Source organism: Carcharhinus amblyrhynchos, chromosome 3, assembly GCF_965287045.1.
Source record: "Carcharhinus amblyrhynchos chromosome 3, sCarAmb.v2.hapA, whole genome shotgun sequence".
NCBI lineage: Eukaryota > Metazoa > Chordata > Chondrichthyes > Carcharhiniformes > Carcharhinidae > Carcharhinus > Carcharhinus amblyrhynchos.
The window spans coordinates 19,636,057-19,655,738 of record NC_137326.1 but is presented as its reverse complement, the minus strand read 5'-3'; the positions used below and the strand labels follow the sequence as shown (position 1 = coordinate 19,655,738).

Here is a 19,682-nt window from a genome sequence, read left to right as displayed (position 1 = left end):
CCTGTTGGAGTTTTTTGAGGATATTCCTGGCAGAATAGATAAGGGACAACCGGTGGATGTAGCATACTTAGATTTTCAGAACACCTTTAATAAGGTGTCACACAACAGTTAGCAAACAAAATTAGGGCACATGGAATTGGGGGAAATATACTGACATTGATTGAGTACATTATTAGACAGAAAAATAGTTAGCACTGTTGCCTCACAGCGCCAGGGACCTAGGTTCAATTCCAGCCTTGGGTCACTGTGTGTGTGGAGTTTGCTTGTCTATATGGGTTTCCTCCAGTCCAAAGATGTGTGGGTCAGTTGGATTGGCCATGCTAAATTACCCCTTAGTGTCAGGGGGATTAGCAGGGTAAATGTGTGGAGTTACAGGAATAGGGCCTGGCTGGGATTGTGGTTGGTACAGACTTGATGGGCCGAATGGCCTCTTTCTGTACTAGAGGGATTCTATGGATCCTAAAACAGATAAATGGGTCACTTTCACGTGATAAGCTGAGGTTAGTGAGGTACCACAAGGGTCAGTGCTTGGGTCCCAAATATTCACAATCTGGATAAGTGATTTCTGGGGATGAAATGTAATATTTGCAAGTTTGCAGACGGCACAAAATAGATGGAAATATGAGCTATGAGAAGGATGCAAAGAAGCTTTATGGGGATTTGGAGAGACTAAGTGAGTGGGCAAGAATTTGACAGATGAAATACAATGTGCAGAAATATGAGGTTATTTATTTTGATAAGAAAAACAGAAATTCAGTCTATTTCTGAAAATGGTGAGAGGCTGGGAAGCATTGAACTTCAAAGGGATTTGGGTGTCTCACTGCAATTATATAGAGCCTTGGTGAGACTGCACCTGGAATACTGTATACAGTTTTGGTCTTAATACCCAAGGAAAAATATACTTGCCACAGAGAGTGCAACAAAGGTACACTAACTGTGGAGGCGATGGGATTATCCTATAAGGAATGATTAAATAGACAGGGCCTTTCATCTCTGGAGTTTAGAAGGAGAGATGTTCTCATTCAAACACGTAAAATTCTTAAAGGGTTCGACAGGGGGTAAATGCAAAAAGAATGTTTCCCCTGGCTATGTGTCTAGAACCAAAGGACACAGTCTAGAATAAGGAGCATGTCATTTAGGGCTGAGGTGAGAAGGAATTTCTTCACCCAGAGTGTAATGAATTCTGAAATTCACCGCCCCAGAGAGATATAGAGGAACCAGAGGGTTGTGGAGGTTAAGTCATTAACTACGTTCAAGACTGAAATTAGAACCATACAATACCTATAGTGCAAAATTATCCAAGCAACAACCTAACACAATCATTCTTAACAAATCTTACCTAATAGCCAATGTCTCAGATTCCTCTGTTGTAGGGCAGGATAGACCCACCAGAAGTTGCAATTTGGGAAAGAGCAGCCCATGGAATCCGCATCATTGATTCTGGACCCCATGGGGTCTCATGGCATCAAGTCAAACATGGGCAAGGAAACCTCCTGTTGATTATCAGTTACCGCCCTTCTTTAGCTGATAAATTAGTACTCCTCCATGTTGAACACAATCTGGCAGAAGCACTGAGCGTAGCAAGGGTACCTTATGTACTCTGAGTCAGGGACTTCAATGCCCATCACAAAGATTGCCTCAGTAGCAACAGTACTGATTCAGCTGGTTGAATCCTGAAAGATGTATCTGCAAGACTGGGCAATACACAGAATCTTTCCAAATATTACTAAGTAAGTGATAAGAATGTAAACTTTACTGGAGACTATACACATAATTATCAAAAGGTGTGAACTTGATGAGCCAAAGTTGTGTTACTCAATTTGATTCTTTGGTTTTGCTTCGTAACAGTAAGAATATAAAGTCTGGATCTATTGTGATAGTAGTCCAGTTCAGAATACAGGGTTGAGAAATTGGATGCTTTGATCTTCCATGATCAACAATGACGTTGACCGAACTCTGACCAGGTGAAGATGTTGGGATACTTCTCAGATGTTGGGATACTTTTCCTATATTACAGCATTAGACTTTAAAAGTATTCTCTTGGCTGTAAAGTGCTTTGATGTCTATGGTCATGAATGGCATGAGGTAAATACAAGTCTTTATTTCCGGGTAGCATGACCTCTCTGAACACCTCCCTGAACACACACATTGGCACATATCTGATATCCTAACTTTATGGATGCCCCAAAAAATTATCAATAGCTTACTCAGGAAATGCAACATACCCAACTGCTTCATGTTAGTGTTAAAGTCAATACTTGTAACAGTGTCACGATGGCCTTTAAAGTGGCGTTCTAATGTTGGATCCTCCTACAAAATAAAAAAAGTGAAACCTTAACTATTTGCACATACTGTGTTTCTACGCTAGTTAATAATTGTTGCTTCAGTTTGTTTCTTTGAATTATTGTGCAGGATACCTTTCAACACAAAAACTGCTTTTATAATTATTTCATACACCCAAATACATTCACCTGTCCTCTCACAGATCGTACCTCCCAGCCAACTTCAAGTAGGAGTTAGCCAATTCTCCACCCTCCCAGAAGCAGAGTACCACTGCTCCTTTGGTACCCACAGTTCGTGGAAATAATGGGATGAGGACCAAATCAGAAAATGTCTGGACTTCCTGACACTACGTTTAGGCAGGGAGCACAGCTGCTCTACCAGCTTTGCACCAAACTCTGGCAGAAATAGAAGTTTCCACACCTCCTCACCGCCCCACCACCCCCCCAATTCCCTCAACCTTGACCCAGTGTGACAAACTTTCCTGCCCCAGCCCCTTTCCCGTCCCGCTTCCCCATGGAATCTTCAATTTCTGCCAGAGTTTGGTACAAAGCTGGCAGAGCAGCTGTGCTCTCTGCCTAAATGTAGTGTCAGGAAGTCCAGACCATTTTCTGATTTGGTCCTCATCCCATTATTTCCTGGAACTGTGGGTACCAAAGAAGCATTACAGTGGTACTGTGCTTCTGGGAAGGTAGAGAATTGGCTGACTCCTACTTGAAGTTGAAGCACCTAATGGCCTTTTCCCATCCTTTGTTTCATATGTTCAGAGCGAGTTCTAATCTGGCACCAAGGGAATAACCAGCAATCCAGCATCACAATATTGTCAAATAGGAATAGCAACGATTTGATTCAGCAGAAATCCAAGCCAGCGTTCCTGGAGGAGGTTACACAAGTTGGAAGAGGAAGGCCACAAGGAGATTGGAACATATAGATGCGAATTTCACATCTGAAGTGCAGGAGCATGGGAGCCAACGCAAGTCAGCAAGTTTCAGGCTGATGGGTGAGTGAGACAGTGTGAATTAGAATACGGGCAGAAAAGGTTTGGATAAGCTTAGGTTTATGGATGCTGGAAAATGGGAGGCCAACCAGGAGGGCACTGGAGTGTTTCAGTCTGGAGTGAACAAGGCAAGGATTAAGGTTGCACCACCAAAAACATTAGGGCTGTGAAAAGAACGGACAATGTTACAGATGCAGAATTAGGTGGCCTTTTTGATGGCGAGTACAGAGAATTGGAGCTCAGCTCAGGGTTAATAATGATGCCAACATTGCAAACAGTAGTTAGCCCGAGACAGCTGTAAGAGAACAGAATGCAATGGAACGGGCAGGGGCAGAAGACACTTTGATCTTTCCAATATTTAACTGAAGGAAATTGTGACTCATCTAGGAGTGGATATCAGATGAATGGTCTGACTGCTGAGATGATGGTAAGGTGAAGACAGGTAGTGGTGAAATAGAACCAAATGTCATCAGCATACATATGGAAACAGGTATCAGCACTCCAAAGATGTGCAGGTTAGGTGCATTGGCTATGCTAAATTGACCTTTTGTGGCCTGGGATGCGTAGCGTCAGAGGGATCAGTAGGGTAAATGTGTGGGGCTACAGGGATAGAGCCTGGGTGAGATTGTTGTCAGTGCAGACTCAATGGGCCAAATGGTCTCCTTGTGCACTGTAGGAATTCTATGACTTTAGATGATGTTATTAAGAGGCATCATGTAGATAAGTAGAAGCAGTTCAATGATATATCCCTCAGAGACTCAAAAGGGATGATAAAGAGAAGCCATTTCAGGAGATTCCAAGGCAATCGCTGGGTGTGCCTTCATGAGAAACCCTCTTGACCTGGTCAATATCAATTGAGTCTAAGGCTGCAAAGTGATGAGGAGGAAGAGAATACAACTATTTTTGGCACAGAAGATGCCACTGTTTCTTTGAAGTGTTTCTGTGCTGTTCAAGGGATAGAAATATGACTTAAAGAAGTTTAAACATGGGTCTGCAGGGAAGAAGGGCAAAGATTTGAAAAGTAACAACTTATTTAAATACTTTAGAGAGGAAAACATTGGAGGTGGGGCAGTAATTTTGAAAGGACATGAGCAAAGGTATTCTTAATAAATGGAAAAGGATGATGGTGGCAGATTTGGAAACATCAGGGACAGTCTCTCGGGAACAATTTACACGATCCAACCATGGACTAATTTAGCGGTAATAAAGTCGAGGGAGCAGGAGCTGAACAAAATGAGCTGAGAAAGGGCCTGAGGGGAGAGGTGCTACAGAAAGAAACAAGTGCCAAGTCTGTATGTGTGTGTGTGTGTGCGTGTGAGAGAGAGTGAGAGAGAGAGTGTGAGAGAGAAGCCACAAAGGCAGTTGAATGGATTATGTCAACATTAGTTTCAAAGCAGTCTGTAAGCTCCTCATATGCTGAAGTTGGGAAAGGGTTTGAAGGAGACTGTTGACAGTAGGCAGAAATTATCTTCAGATTCCAGGATGATGCTGGGCTGGTGGAGAGTTTGAGTTGAGGGCAGCAGGACCTCGTACCACTGGACATGGCGATGGGATGTCTAAACCAGTGACCCATGACAGGCACAATACATAGTGTGCAACAACTAGACTCTGCTTAAACTGGGGAGTCCGCAGGTTAAAAAGTTTATTTATTAGTGTCATATGGAGGCTTACATTAATACTACAATGAAGTTACTGTGAAAGTCCCCTACTCACCACACTCCGGTGCCTGTTTGGGTACATTGAGGGAGAATTTAGAAAGGCCAATGCACCTAACCAACGCTTCTTTCGGACTGTGGGAGGAAACTGGAACACCTTTGCTCCATTAAAGTGTAATTTGAAGATGAGCAGAAGTGAAGCAGTAGATTAGATACCCTTGAAGCAGTTGTGTGTTTGTTGGGGGAAGGTAGCCAGTGCAAAGATTCAAAATGAACAAAGCATTCACGGTCCATCCCGGCCCCCACCTGTCCCCCAGTCTGACAGAACCTTCCCCCGCTCAGCTCATCCTACGGAGCCCCAGCCCACAGCCGGAGCTTTAGGGCTTTAGGCCTTCGTCTCTCTCTCTCTCTCTCTCCAACCACCCCGGGGACACCTACCAAGCCGGAGCACATCTTGCCGCCTCCCTGGAGCTCAGGCTGACAAGAGCTACCTGCCGCACCAGGCCCAGCGCGAGTCTCCCTGGTAACTGGCCCGCCGTCTCCCCGGTAACCAGCCTCCGCCAATCCAGATGCCGCTATCACCCCCGCGCGCTGCTCGCGCCGCCGCCAGGCCCCGCCCCTTAAAGGCGAGATCACCAACCCAATTTCTGTCGGCCGACTGATATCTCATTCACTCGACCAGTCATGCTGCTCTCCACTTCAATGGCAGGGCGGCACAGTGGTTAGCACTGCTGCCTCACGGCGCCCTGAGCCCAGGTTCGATTTCAAACTATCTGTGTGGAGTACGCATATTCTCTCCATTACTGCGTGACTTTCCTTCCGAATGATGTGTTACCTGCATTGGCAAATGCGTAGGATGGACCTGGGTAAGAAATGCTACTAGAGTTGGTGCAAACTCAGTGGGCCAGATGGTCTCCTTCTACACAGTAGAGATTCTTGATTGCATCTAAACAACTTTTATTTTTACACACCACATTTCGCTGAAAGGTTTTGGGCCAGATCTTCCAGTCTCAGATGGTCAGAGCCCTACCTGTCATTTGCATTTGAGGACTTCTCAGAAGTTTCAAAGCACAGACTCCGTTGGGATTACTTGGGAAGTTAGAATTTCCAATAGGCAATTCTCTTCCACCTGGTGAACAATCTGACTCTTAAGTCCTGGGTTACCATGGAACTGATCCTCATTCTCCCACACTGAAGCCACACCCTCTCCTCCTCCAACCACTTTGACCCCTCCGCCCACCTCTGCCCACCAATACCCCCGACATCCCCTGTCTGCCAATCCCTGACCCCCACACCCACCAACCCCCTGAACCCGTCCATCCACCAACCCCTTTGAAACATCCCACCCACTAATAGAGTCATAAAGGTTTACAGCTTGGAAACAGGCCCAACAGCCCGATTTGTCCCTACTGCCTCTTTTTTTTAACCACTAGGCTAGTCCCAATTGCCTGCGTTTGGCCTATATCCCTCCATAGCCACCTTAAACATGCAACTGTTTAAACGTTTCTTAAAAGACAAAATTGTACATGCCTCTATTACTACCTCTGGTAGTTGTTCCATACACTCACCACCCTCTGTGTGAAAATATTGCCCCTCTAGACCCTTTTTGTATCTCTCCACTCATACCTTAAATCTTTGCCGTCTAGTTTTAGACTCCCCTACCTTTGGGAAAAGATATTGACTAGCTGATCTATTGCCCTCATTATTTTATAGACTTCTATAAGATCACCCCTAAATCTCCTACGCTCCAGAGGAAAAAGTTGTAGTCCATCCAGCCTCTCCTTGTAAGTGAAAACATCAAGTCCCAGTAGCATCCCAGCAAATCTTTCCTGCACTCTTTCTAAAATGAGATGACCAGAACTGTACAAAGTATTCCAAGTGTGGCCTTACCAATGTCTTGTACAATTTCAACAAGGCTTACCAACTCCTGTATTCAGTGTTCTGACCAATGAAACCAAGCATGTTGAATGCCTTCTTGACCACTTTATCCATCTGTGACTCCACTTGCAAGGACCTATGAACCTGTACCCCTAGATCTCTTTGTTCTATAATTCTTCCCAACGCCCTACCATAAATTGAGTAAGTTCTGCCCTACCAAAATGCATCATCTCACATTTATCTAACTTAAACTTTATTTGCCATTCGTCAGCCCACTGGCCCAATTGATTGAGATCCCGCTGCAATCCTCGATAATCTTCTTGGTTGTCCACTATGCCGCCAATCTTGTATCATCTGTAAACTTACTAATCATGCTGACTAAATTCTCATCCAAATCATTAAAATAAATGACAATTAACAGTGGATCCAGCACCGAGCCCTAAGGCACACTTCTGGTTACAGCCCTTCTGTTTGAAAAATGACTCTCTACAACCACACTCTGGCTTCTGTCATCCAGTCAATTTTGTATCCATTTCGCTACCTCACCCTGGATCCTGTGAGATTTAACCTTATGCAACACGTGGTACCTTGTCAAAGGCCTGCCTAAAGTCCATGTAGAAAACATCAACTGCATTGCCTTCATCTACCTTCTTGGTTACCCCATCAAAAAAATTCAATCAAATTTGTGAGACATGATTTTCCATTCACAAAGCCATGCTGACTGAGCCTAATCAGTCCTTGCCTCTCTAAATGCCTGTAGATCCTGTTTCTCAGAATACCTTCCAACAACTTACCTACTGCAAATGTGAGGCTCACCGGCCTGTAGTTCCCTGGCTTTTCCCTGCAGCCCTTCTTAAACAAAGACACAACATTTGCCACCTTCCAATCTTCAGGCACCTCACCTGCGGCTGTCGACGATTCAAATATCTCTGCTAGGGGACCCACAATTTCCACCCTAGCCTCCCACAAGCCCTGGGATACAGTTCATCAGGTCCCAGAGGTTTATCTACCCTGATGCACTTTAAGACTTCCAGTACCTCCTTCTCTGTTATACGTATATTCCTCAAGATATCACTATTTATTTTCCCAAGTTCCTTAACATCCCTGCCTCCAAACCCCCTCCACCTGCCAATCCCCCACCTGCCCGACAGCCCCTCGAACCTTCTGCTCACCAACCCCCCCACCTGCCAATCCTTCTACCCCTCCTGCCCTCAAATCCCTGAATCCCGTTGTCCGTCAGCCGTCCACCGCTGCCAAGACCCCTGAACCCCTGTGCCTGCCAACTCTTGAACCCCCCTCACCCATCAAACCCCTGAGCTCCCCACCTGCTAACAATCACTGCCCGACTACCCCTGCTTCTCCAGCCCCAGCAAAACTCCCCTCCGCCCTATTCCCCCACTACCTGACGACCTCCCCAACTTTCCCAACACCTCCCTGACTCCCTCGACTTACCTCCCTTATCCATCCAATACTCTCACCCATCCTACCCCTCGCCCAGGTACCTCCTCTCCAAAGCTTCTCAAAAAAGCTTGGAAGATTAAAATTATTTACCGGAATAAGGCAGCTGGTGCCACAACAAGGGGCATTACTTCTGCACAGATTCCCTTCACCAATGTCTCCAAGGTTTCCTGCACTGAGTGAGTTTGAAAGGATCCTCAATCAGAAGATTGCCCTGAAGAATTGGAAGAAGGTAAATGGGTATTTTGTTGTCTGATCAGTGTTGGAAATATGTATTCCCACCCTGATTGGAAGATTTGGGCCCAGGTATCAAAAAGAAGAGCCCAAACTTTCAGCTGCCCCAAAGCCCCGACAGATAATGATTCCTCACCATCATCCAAATTGTTGATAAGCTGAATGCTTTTAGCATTCCACAAGGAACTGCAAGAAAACACAAACAACAAGGTTATTATTGAGTGGCTGAGTTTTGAGTTTTCTGCAACAAACAATTCTTCTTGAATGGAAAACTAAGAAATCAGAGAATCATAGTGATGAGTGCCTGGAACTCGCTGCCAGGGGAGGTAGTGGAAGCAGATACAAAAATGACTTTTAAGGGATGTCTTGCCAAATACATGACTAGGATATAAATAGAGGGATAAGGTTCCCAAAAAGGTAGGGGGTTCTAGTTCAGTTGGACAGCATGGTCGGTGCAGACTTGGGGGGACAAAGGGCCTGTTTCTGTGCTGTAATTTTCTTTGTTCTTCATATAGAATTCCTACAGTGCAGAAGGAGGCCATTCGGCCCATCAGGTTTGCACCAACAACAATCCCACCCAGGTCTTATCTCCGAAATCCCACGTAATTACCCCACTAATCCCCCTGACCCTAAGGACAATTTAGCATGGCCAATCAATCTAACCCACGCATCTTTGGAGTGTGGGAGGAAACCAGAGCACCCGGAGGAAACCCATGCAGACACGGGGAGAACATGCAAGCTCTACACAGTCACTTGAGGCCAGAATTGAACCAGGGTCTCTAGTACAGTGAGGCAGCAATGCTAACCACTATGCCACTGTGCTGCCCATGGCTAAATGCACTGGATACTGCAAAGGCTATGGTCCCTGACAATATTCCAGCAATGGTACTGAAGACATTTGCTGCAGAACCTGCTATGCCCTTAGCCATGTTGATCCAGTACAGCTACAACACTGGCATCTACCTAGCTAAGTGGAAAATTGCCCAGGTTTTTCCTGTACACAACAAGCAGGACAAATCCAACCCAGCCAATTACAGTCCCATCGATCTACTCTCAATTATAAGTGATGAAAAGTGTCATCAACAATGCAATCAAGCAACACTTGCCTAGTAATATTCTGCTCACTGATGCTCAGTCTGCCCAAGCCACTCAATTCCTGACCTCATTGCAGCCTTGGCTGAAACATGGACAAAAGAGCTGAACTCCAGAGGATCGGTGAAAGTGATTGCCCTCGACATCAAAACAGCATTTGACTTGGTGTGGAATCATTATTTTTATTTTTTATTTTATTTATTAGTGTCACAAGTATGCTTACATTAACATTGCAGTTAAGCTAGTGTAAAAATCGCCTAAGATCAAGGAATCTTAGCCTGGAATCAGGTGGAAAGCTCTCTGCTCGTTGGACTCAGACCAAGCACAAAGGAAGATGGTTGTGGTTGTTGGAGGGCAGTCACCTCGGCTTCAGGACATCATCGCAGGAGTTCCTCAGGGGTGTGTCCTAGGCCCAGCCATCTTCAGCTGACCTTCCTTTCAGCAGAAGGTCAAAAGTGAGGATGTTTCCTGATGATTGCACCATGTTCAGCATCATTCATGACTCCTCAGATACTAGAGCAGTCCATGACTAAATGAAGCAAGACCTGGGCAATATCCAGACTTGAATTGACAAGTGACAAATAACATTCATGCTGCACAAGTTGCCAAACAATGACCATCTCCGACAAGAGAGAATCTTAACTAGCGCCCCTTAACATTCAATGATATCACCATCACTGAATTCCCCACTGTCCATATCCTGGGAGGTTCCATTGACCAGAAACTCAACTAGACTAGCCAGGGCTGGCCATGTCCTTATCCCCTGGGGCTATATTCATCTTTACGCCCCCGGGGATAAGGATCTTCATCACATCTGAGGTTTGAAAATATGGTTAGGGTGGAATATATGGCAAGGGGGTGGGGGTGGGGGCTGATAATTGTATTTAAATTTATTAAAATACATTTAAGTGGGGTTTTCACCCTCACTATGTCACCAGTGAAGGGCAGGGAAAGTTGTGGAATGCAATCTCTTGGGAGAGAATTGCATTTCCTGATTCTGGATTTTCAGCCCATGTTGCCATTCTCTTTGACAGTGAAAGCAGACAGAAAATCTCCCCCAGAATAATGTATAGATAAGATGTTCAGTTGGGGCCCTTCATCATATTTCTGACATTTTCAGAGCCATAATTCTTTTCTTCCACGTTGTCAATTATTTCTGTAGAATGCAACTTGTTCTTCTTAAAGTATCCAGATTCTTCTTTTGAATATTCTTCTCAAGGGAGGTTGGTCTAGCCCACAAAGCTTTTGCAATCTAATCCACTTTGCACATTCTTGCACTGACTATCTTTACTCCAGCAGTTACTGCCTGAATGACCGATTTTGGCACATCTGTGACGCCTTGTTGCTTTTTGACTTCTTAAGGGCTGTTCCCAACTTGTGGATCTTCATTCCTGTACCAAATTGTGGAGGTTCTTTATCTGCCAGTTCCATCTAAACTGCAATTTCTACTGCTGTTTTTAAAGTCAAAGCACATCCAGTCAGCAATCTTCTTTTGATAGCCACCTTTAGGAGACCACAAACTGGATGACCTTGAAAAGTGTCTTCTAATGACTCACCAAACTCACAATGTTGTGCTAACCATTTTTAAGGTTGCCACAAATTGAGTAATGCTTTCATCTTCCACTTGATCCCTTTGAAGGAACTTGAACCATTCCACAAAGATCAATGGCTTTGGAGAGTAAATGTTCTTCAAAGATCTTTGTCGAGTCTTTGTAAATTTTGGTTCCTGGCTTTACTAGATGAAGTGTGCACTGGGGCAAATTGAAAGTTTTACTTCCTAATGTACTGAGAAAAGCTGGTATGAGCAACTCACTTGCAATTTTATTCGTTTGTACAAAGTATTGAAAATGCTCTGCATAGGAACACCATGATTCATCTCCTTCCTTGAAAGGCTGTCTGGATCCTAATCGATCCGTCATTTCTCTTACAGCGACAAGTGATTCGAGACTGCTCAGTTTTTATATTTCTATTTTCTTCCCAGTATTCCCCTGGTTTACCCTGGAGATAGTTGACTTCATGTATTTTTTTTTAAATAACCCCAGCCATACAGTGGATTCGGTGGATTGACCATGCTAAATTTCCCCTTAGTCTCAAGGTCCTTGGTGGGATTATTATCAGTGCAGGCTCAATGGGCAGAAGGGCCTCCTCTTGCACTGTAGGGATTCTATGGATCCTAAGAACCTGTGAAATACCCAATGATATCACCATCATATCATAACTGGCTGGCTCTTAAGACAATCGTGCAATTACTTAAATATATAACAGCCTTCAAAAAGTGAGTTGAGTTAAATCTCTTTGAAGTTCATTGGAAAGTCTCAGAAACAGCCATTCAATTAAACTAGACACCCACATCTGAGGGAAATACAACACTTACCACAGGAAGTATATTATTTTCTACCAATTGTATAAAATTCTGTTTTAAGAGAGTTAATTCCTGTTCAAACATTGTATTAATTGCTCCACCAAAGTCTTTGTGGTGAAATGGATGCTTAGATTTATTAAAACATTCATTATTAATTCATTACTTGCATTATGTAACTTCAAAATAATTAATTCCACTTGTTTGGATTATTATCCACAGATCCTTAGACACAAGCAGAGAAGAAATCAATAAATAGATGTATTTTTCATCATCAGACAGAGAAGGTCATTATACAGCAAATGATAACTTCAACTATCCACAGTCCCATGAGCTTTACCCCAAGGAAACACAAGTTGGAGGAATCAATGCTACATTGATGTTGCTGTATCTCAAACTAACCTTCCCACTGCATGTTGGCACAAAACCAGTAAATTTTCTTTCAAGTCTAATACTTTGGGTTAAAAAGAAATACATAGATGCTGGGAATCAGATTCAAAAAATTAGATTCCTGGGAATGCATGATATTTGAAAATAGAATAGATTGGTTAATAAAAAAACACTTCCACACCACCTACCCAGCAATCCAAAGGTTTTTGATATTTCACTATAGTCTGTGAAGCGATAGTTGAAGTAATTGTGAAGCAGTTAGTGGCTTCATCTCTGAAAATTTGTATGAAAGCTTGATGGTGTTCAAAACAAAGGAATACCAAAAGTAGAGTTGTAAAAATGAATCCTTGCTAAAAACAGCCAAGGGAAAGCACTGTTTGAAAGAAGATTTAGAAGTGTGTCTTTTTAAGTCAAAGTTCCCTCACTGCATCCCCATGATATGGCCCTGTTCATAGAATCCTACTGCGCAGAAGGATGTCATTCAGCGCATCGAGTCTGCACCACCAACAACCCCACTCAGACCCTATCCACATAATCCCATGCATTTACCCTAGCTAGTCCCCTTGAGAATAAGGGGTAATTTAGCATGGCCATTCCACCTAACCCGCTTATCTTTGGATTGTGGGAGAAACCGGAGCACCCACAGGAAACCCACACAGACACAGGGAGAATGTGCAAACTCCACAATGACAGTGACCCAAGCCTGAAATTGAATCAGGGTCTTTGGTGCTGTGAGGCAGCAATGCTAACCACTGTGCCACCATGCTACCCAAACACAAGTGAGCTGCCAAAGTTAGACAGAAGTCAGACATTCACATAAGCTCCATAAGGATCTTTGCAGTGTCTCATCATCATCCTCCTAGACTGTTGGGACTATGGGCAAATACTGTGTCTCCATGACAGGAGCCTTTTCACTGAGGATGTGTGCCCTGCCAATAGTCAGACGTGAGTCCAAAGTTTAAAAGATGCATGTGAGGATCTGTGGAATGTGCGGAATGCATGTCGCCATCACCCTCCATGAATCTAGCAGCTACAAGCATGTCCTGAGCATGCCTGCCTTGTCTGGACATCACAGTAGTCTCTTGGCCATCATCCTCGCCTTTGAGGACCTCCTCACTATCGTTCCTGGTGATGCCTTCCACATTGGAGGAGATATGCAGCTCCTCTTTTGGGAGTTCCTTCCCACATTGCACAGTTAGGTTGTGTAGGGTGCAGCAGGTGACAATGATGCATGACACCTTCTGTGGAATATATTGCAAGGTTCCACACAATCTGTCCAGGTACCAGAACCTAACTTGCAACATCTGGATGGTTTCTCCATCAATGTACAAATTGCACATAAGCCTCGTTATATCTTCCCTCTGCTGGAGATAGGCGTCTCATGGATGCCATCAACCACATCCTCAATTGGTAGCCCTTTTCCCTGAGCAGCCAACCCTGCAGGCTCTGTGCATGTTGGAAGGCATCAGGGATCTGAGAGTGGGTGAGAATGTAGGAGTTGCGGACATTCCCTGGGAATCGTGCACTGCAGAATGCATTTGTTATGGTCCCAGAACATCTGAACATTCAGCAAGTGGAAACCCATGCAATTTGTTTCTGCAGTGGAGATCTCAGTGCCAAATAAATGCAGTCCATGGCACCCTGCATCTGCGGAAATTTGTGGATCTGCATAAATCCCAGCTTCCCTGATCCCAGCCCAAATGCACAAAGTTGTCTGCTTTCATGAAGATGGCATTCATGATCTCCTGGAAGCACTTGTGCGTGGAGGCTTGTGAGATCCCACAGTGGTCCCCGGTGGAGCCATTAAAGGAGCCACTGGCATAAACATTGAGCACTGTTCAACTCCTGGACATGCGCATTCTTTGGCAACACTGGTTCTCGGTCATCTGCAGCAAGACATTGTAGACCCTCAGCCTAGCAAGGCACCTGTAAGTGATGGCTCTGGGGTTCATGCTCTGTGTGCAGAGGGGTCCTTGTGCATGAGTCGCAAAAACCCAGCTTGCAGGTGCAGCAGGTGGTCAGGAAGGCGAATGGGATGCTGGCCTTCATAGCGAGGGGGATTGAATATAAAAGTAGGGAGGTCTTGCTGCAGCTGTATAGGGCATTGGTGAGGCCGCAGCTGGAGTACTGTGTGCAGTTTTGGGCGCCGCATCTGCGCAAGGATATTTTGGCCCTGGAGGGAGTGCAGAGGAGGTTTACTAGGCTGATACCGGAGTTGAGGGGATTGAGCTATGAGGAGAGGCTGAATAAACTAGGCTTGTACTCGTTAGAGTTTAGAAGAATGAGGGGAGATCTCATTGAGACGTATAAGATGATGAATGGGATGGATAGGATAGAGGTGGAGAGACTCTTCCCGCTCAAAAAAGACAGTAGGACAAGGGGGCACAGCCTCAAGATAAAGGGGGGGCGGTTTAGAACGGAGTTGAGGAGGAACTTCTTCACTCAAAGGGTGGTGAATCTCTGGAATTCTCTGCCCGTTAAAGTGGTGGAGGCTGCCTCGCTAAATATTTTTAAGAAGCGGGTTGATGGGTTCTTGATAAGAGAAGGGATTAAGGGTTATGGGGAGAGGGCGGGAAAGTGGAACTGAGCAGCGACAGATCAGCCATGATCTTATTGAATGGCGGGGCAGGCTCGAAGGGCTAGATGGCCTACTCCTGCTCCTATTTCTTATGTTCTTATGTTCTTATATCTTTCTGCCCCAGCTCCTGAGGGTTCAGATCCTGTCTTTGTTGAGCCAAGCACCACCATCACATTCTTCCCCATTTTCTCCCTAAGCAATGAGGCAGACAGTGAGATTGCCAGGCTCCATCTTCCTGACAAGCTCCTCACTGGTGTAGCAAAGAGAGAGATACAATGGTCACCTTTAGTCTGCTGAGAGCCAACCTTTGTCAAGTCATCATTTGCAGCTACCTCTCAAGGCCCCTTTATGCATGCCCCAGAGTCCTGATTACCCCATGAATGTCCAGTGTTCAGTGCACATGATGGTTTATCAAACAACCTCCCCACACTACTGCACTACACAATGTGACCTCTGGCCACTCAACTGGCCCCTGATGCCTCAACACAGGTGCAGGCATTGTCCTGACCTGCATTGTGCTTTTCGTCTACCCACACTTGTCAATGTAAACTTTAACATAAAGCAAGGGATTAGGGTGTCCCCCTCGAAGAGTGCTCCACAGTCACCTCTCTAAGGGAATCCTTATACTTGCCAAGTCACTCAGTGGTTCTGTTGAACCACAGAACTCATTGGATTTGTAAGTCTGTGCATAAGGGGTTAAATGTAGTGTAGCAATCATTAACATTCTCAGACATTAGTGCTGTTTGAGTGAGCACAATTTCTTGACTAGCCTGACTCCAAGCCTATCAACGAAGCTCAAGCCAAATTACCTCAGATGTGAGAGAGGGCTCATCATTGATAAGTTCTATGCATTTGCTTGGCTGTTGTCTTCACATTCCCCTCCCTCCCTATGCTGCACTCCCCATGTGCTTGCGTGCAGTCTGTGCTGACCTCAACCCCCTCCCCCCACCCTATTGTTAGCCGAGCCCTGGGAGTCCTTGTCTCCCTTCACTCTTACACAGTTTGCCTTGCCACAAGGCAGGTGTGAAGAAGCTGCTGTGGAGACCGGACTACGAACACCCACCCTCCCTGCAACACATATGAGGAGCTGCTTCCTTGAATTGGGATCTACAAACACTGCATGAGTGGCGCCTCCTCCGAGTTCCTCTTGGAATTCAGCTCACCGGGTGCACACCTTTTGAAACCACTCATACATTTCACCATTCTGCGATCATACCGACGCGAGATTTAAATTAGCTTGGGAATGATTCTGATGTTGGCTGCTATAATTATATGCAAATTTATTATAATGGAATTCCCGACATTTGACAGTGGGTAAAGTGGCCCGCCGTTGATGGGAGAGGGGATGATCACGTCTGCATTCTCTCCACAGGGAAACATGCCTCAAGCCTCCTAGTGATCTTTCCCAGTCAGCTGTTTGCAAAAATAGGCAAAGATCTGACCACACCCAAACAGCCTGTGCTTGCAAAACTCACATTAAATGTGATTGCTAAACAATCCTGATTGTGCTAAGAATTACATTGAAAACTAATTGTAGGTTATCAGTTCATTTGGCCGTGTGGCTTACTCATGCATGTTAGAAGCCACATTTATTCACACAGGGCCTGGCTGTTTCCAGACACAAGGAGCATGTCTATGCATTATGGGCCACACTTTATGGCCTTGCTCATCCCGAAACCATAAAATTCTGCTCGAGGTCAATGGACCTTTCCATGGTCCGCCCTTCACTCACTTCGATTCTTGTAGCAGGCAGGGCAGTAAATTTCAGCCTATGTCTTTTCCAATTAATGAGAAGTTTGGAGAACAACCAATCTCTGGTGCAATCCCCATGGCAATGCAATGACCAATCAGAGTTGACCTCCTGGGTTTGAATTTGAAACCAAAGCTTGGCAGTTAACAGTTAACTCTTTTCTACTGCATTTCCCATGGCAACACCTCTACCAATCAGAATCCACTTTCCAACGAATCAACAGTCTCTTCTGATGCAGTATAAATTATTGTTTCCTTTAATATTGGTTTATTTTGCACAGCTACTCTGATGAGTGCAAGACAAAAAGCTTCAAGAACGTGTCACTTGTTTCAGCAATAATCAAGTTCTGTATCACCAAGTGACTATTTACGATATTCCTTAAACTTTCTTTGGGTCATCTGCCTTACTGATTCTTTATATCACTCAAAATTTGATTTACAATCCTTCTGTGGTGCATCTTTATATTTCTTATTAAATTAAGGGTGCTACATAAATTCAAGTTGCTTTTGTCGCCATCAGTGGATCATTGTGATTCTGCATTTTGCTGCAGAGTCCCATGTGGATTCAAGTTATTGCTAAAATGAGCTGGTGACAAACTGTAAATATTAAACTGATGAAGCTTCCATCTTCCACAAAGCCTGAAATAGCCAGCACAATTAACGTGCAGTAGAGAACACTTTTCCAATTGAGTCCTTTGGTAATAGAAAATGATGTTACTTTTTTTTTATTCATTCGTAGGACATGGGTGTTGCTGGCTGGCCAGCATTTCTTGCCCATCCCTAGTTGCCCTTGGAGGGCAGTTTAGAGTCAACCACATTGCTGTGGCTTTGGAGTTACATGTAGGCCAGACTGGCTAAGGACAGCAGATTTCCTTCCTTAAAGGTACACTAGTGAACCAGATGGGTTTTCTGACAATTGACAATGGTTTCGCGATCATCACTAGATTTGTAATTCCTGATATTTTTTATTGAATTCAAATTCCACTATCTACCATGGCAAATTTGAACCCTGACCTTCAGAACATTAGCTGAATTTCTGGATTAATAGTCTAACAATAATATCACGAGGCCATTGCCTCTCCTTAAACTGACTTGACTGATGAGGAGGCTGTCCATAATCGACATGGATGGTATAACACTGGTGGAGACTGGATTAAAATTGCTTATTCCAAGTCTTTTTAGAAAAAAATGGCCAAGCTATGACACACGGAAATAATATTTTTGCTTAGTGTGTTCGTTAAAAACATTCATATCGCAAATAATTATAACTATAGAAATGTACAGCAAAGAAGCAGGCTATTCAGCCCGTCGTGAAAAGGGCTACCCAATTATACCCACGCTTCCCCCTTCCCCCTTTTCCCCTGTATTTTACGCTTCCTTTTCAAATTATATATCCAATTTTGCAAGTTATTTTTAAACCTACTTCCATGCTTCCAGATGGGGAAATTATAGATCATAATAACTTGTTAAAATAATGACTCCATGAGGCGAATTTTAACGTCCCACCCGCCACAGAAATCAGAGCAGAAAAGGACAGACCATTGGAAATCCTTGGGTGGATTTTTATGTTTTTGATTTGATTTGATTTGATTTATTATTGTCCCATGTATTAGTATACAGTAAAAAGTATTGTCTCCTGCGTGCTATACAGACAAAGCATACCATTCATAGAGAAGGAAACAAGAGAGTGCAGAATGTAGTGTTACAGTTATAGTTAGGGAGTAGAGAAAAATCAACTTAATGCAAGGTAGGTCCATTAAAAAGGCTGATGGGAGCAGGTAAGAAGTTGATCTCGAGTTGGTTGGTATGTGACTTCAGACTTCTGTGTCTTTCTCCGGATGGAAGAAGGTGGAAGAGAGTATGTACGAGGTGTGTGGGGTCCTTGATTATGCTGGCTGCTTTGCCGAGGCAAAGCAAGAAGTATAGACAGAGTCAATGGATGGAAGGTTGGTTTGCGTGAATGGATTGGGCTACATTCATGACCTTTTATAGTTTCTTACAGTCTTGGGCAGAGCAGGAGCCATACCAAGCTGTGATACAACCAGAAAGAATGCTTTCTATGGTACATCTGTAAAAGTTGGTGAGAGTCTTAGCTGACATGCCAAATTTCCTTAGTCCTCTGAGAAAGTAGAGTCATTGGACGGCTTCCTTAACTACATTGTCAGCATGGGGGGAACCAGGACAGGTTGCTGGTGATAGGGTGAGTGTGGCCATAAAATGCCACCCCTTATCTCTGCCTTATCATTTTGCCAGTTATCTTAAATGTGACTTCCGGTGATCTGCCTATCAGCGGACACAATTTCTCCCTGTTCATGCTATCAAAACCCTTCATAATTTTGAGTACCTCTATTAAATCCAGCCTTAACTTTTTCTATTCAGATCCCTGTTTCCCCATACAAAACTGAAATTCCACATTCTTGATAACCAAGGATGTGCAAGTTATCACATCTGATAACCTGCTAAATTGCCCCGTAGTGCCCCAAGCTGTGTAGGTTAGGGGGATTGGCAGCACAAACATATGAGGTTGCAGGAATAAGGCCTGGGTGGGATACTCTGTTAACGACTGGGTGGGTGCAGACATGAAGGGCCGAATGGCCTCCTTCTGCACTATAGAGATTCTATGATTCAATCTTGTAAGACATCATTTCCAAGGCTTTAACATCCTTCCAAATGTGGTGCCTGTAACTTCACACAGTTCTGCAGCTGAAGACTAGCTAGTGATTTATCAAGGTTATGGATTCCATTGCACTTCTATTTATAAAGCCCAGGAATCCATTTTTAACAGCTTTATTAATTTGTCCTGTGAACTCTGTTTTCACTGTCCCATTAAAATTATATCTGACAAATGACTGGATTGCATGCTCTTTAGTGCACTTGCAAGTTTATCAGGATTCAGTTATTAGTTTGTATAATTTACCCATTATAGAAACTCGGGGTGCTTGTCCCAAGGCCAGAAAATCCCGCCCGAGTTCAACGGACCTTAGCATGGTCCAGATCCCACCCGCTACAATT

General features: G+C 44.3%; 1 protein-coding gene across 1 annotated transcript in view; it reads right to left on the bottom strand.

Annotated features, from left to right (window-relative positions):
* The window catches only part of poc1a (POC1 centriolar protein A), a 110,684-nt gene extending 105,214 nt beyond the window's left edge, over positions 1 to 5,470 (bottom strand). The window contains exons 1-2 of the mRNA XM_080181839.1: positions 5,371 to 5,470; positions 2,226 to 2,310 (exon numbers count right to left, since the gene is read on the bottom strand). Coding sequence (XP_080037965.1) covers positions 2,226 to 2,310; positions 5,371 to 5,385 — 100 coding nt within the window. The 5' untranslated portion in view covers positions 5,386 to 5,470. The remainder of the gene's footprint in view (positions 1 to 2,225; positions 2,311 to 5,370) is intronic.
* Positions 5,471 to 19,682: the final 14,212 nt, after the last annotated feature.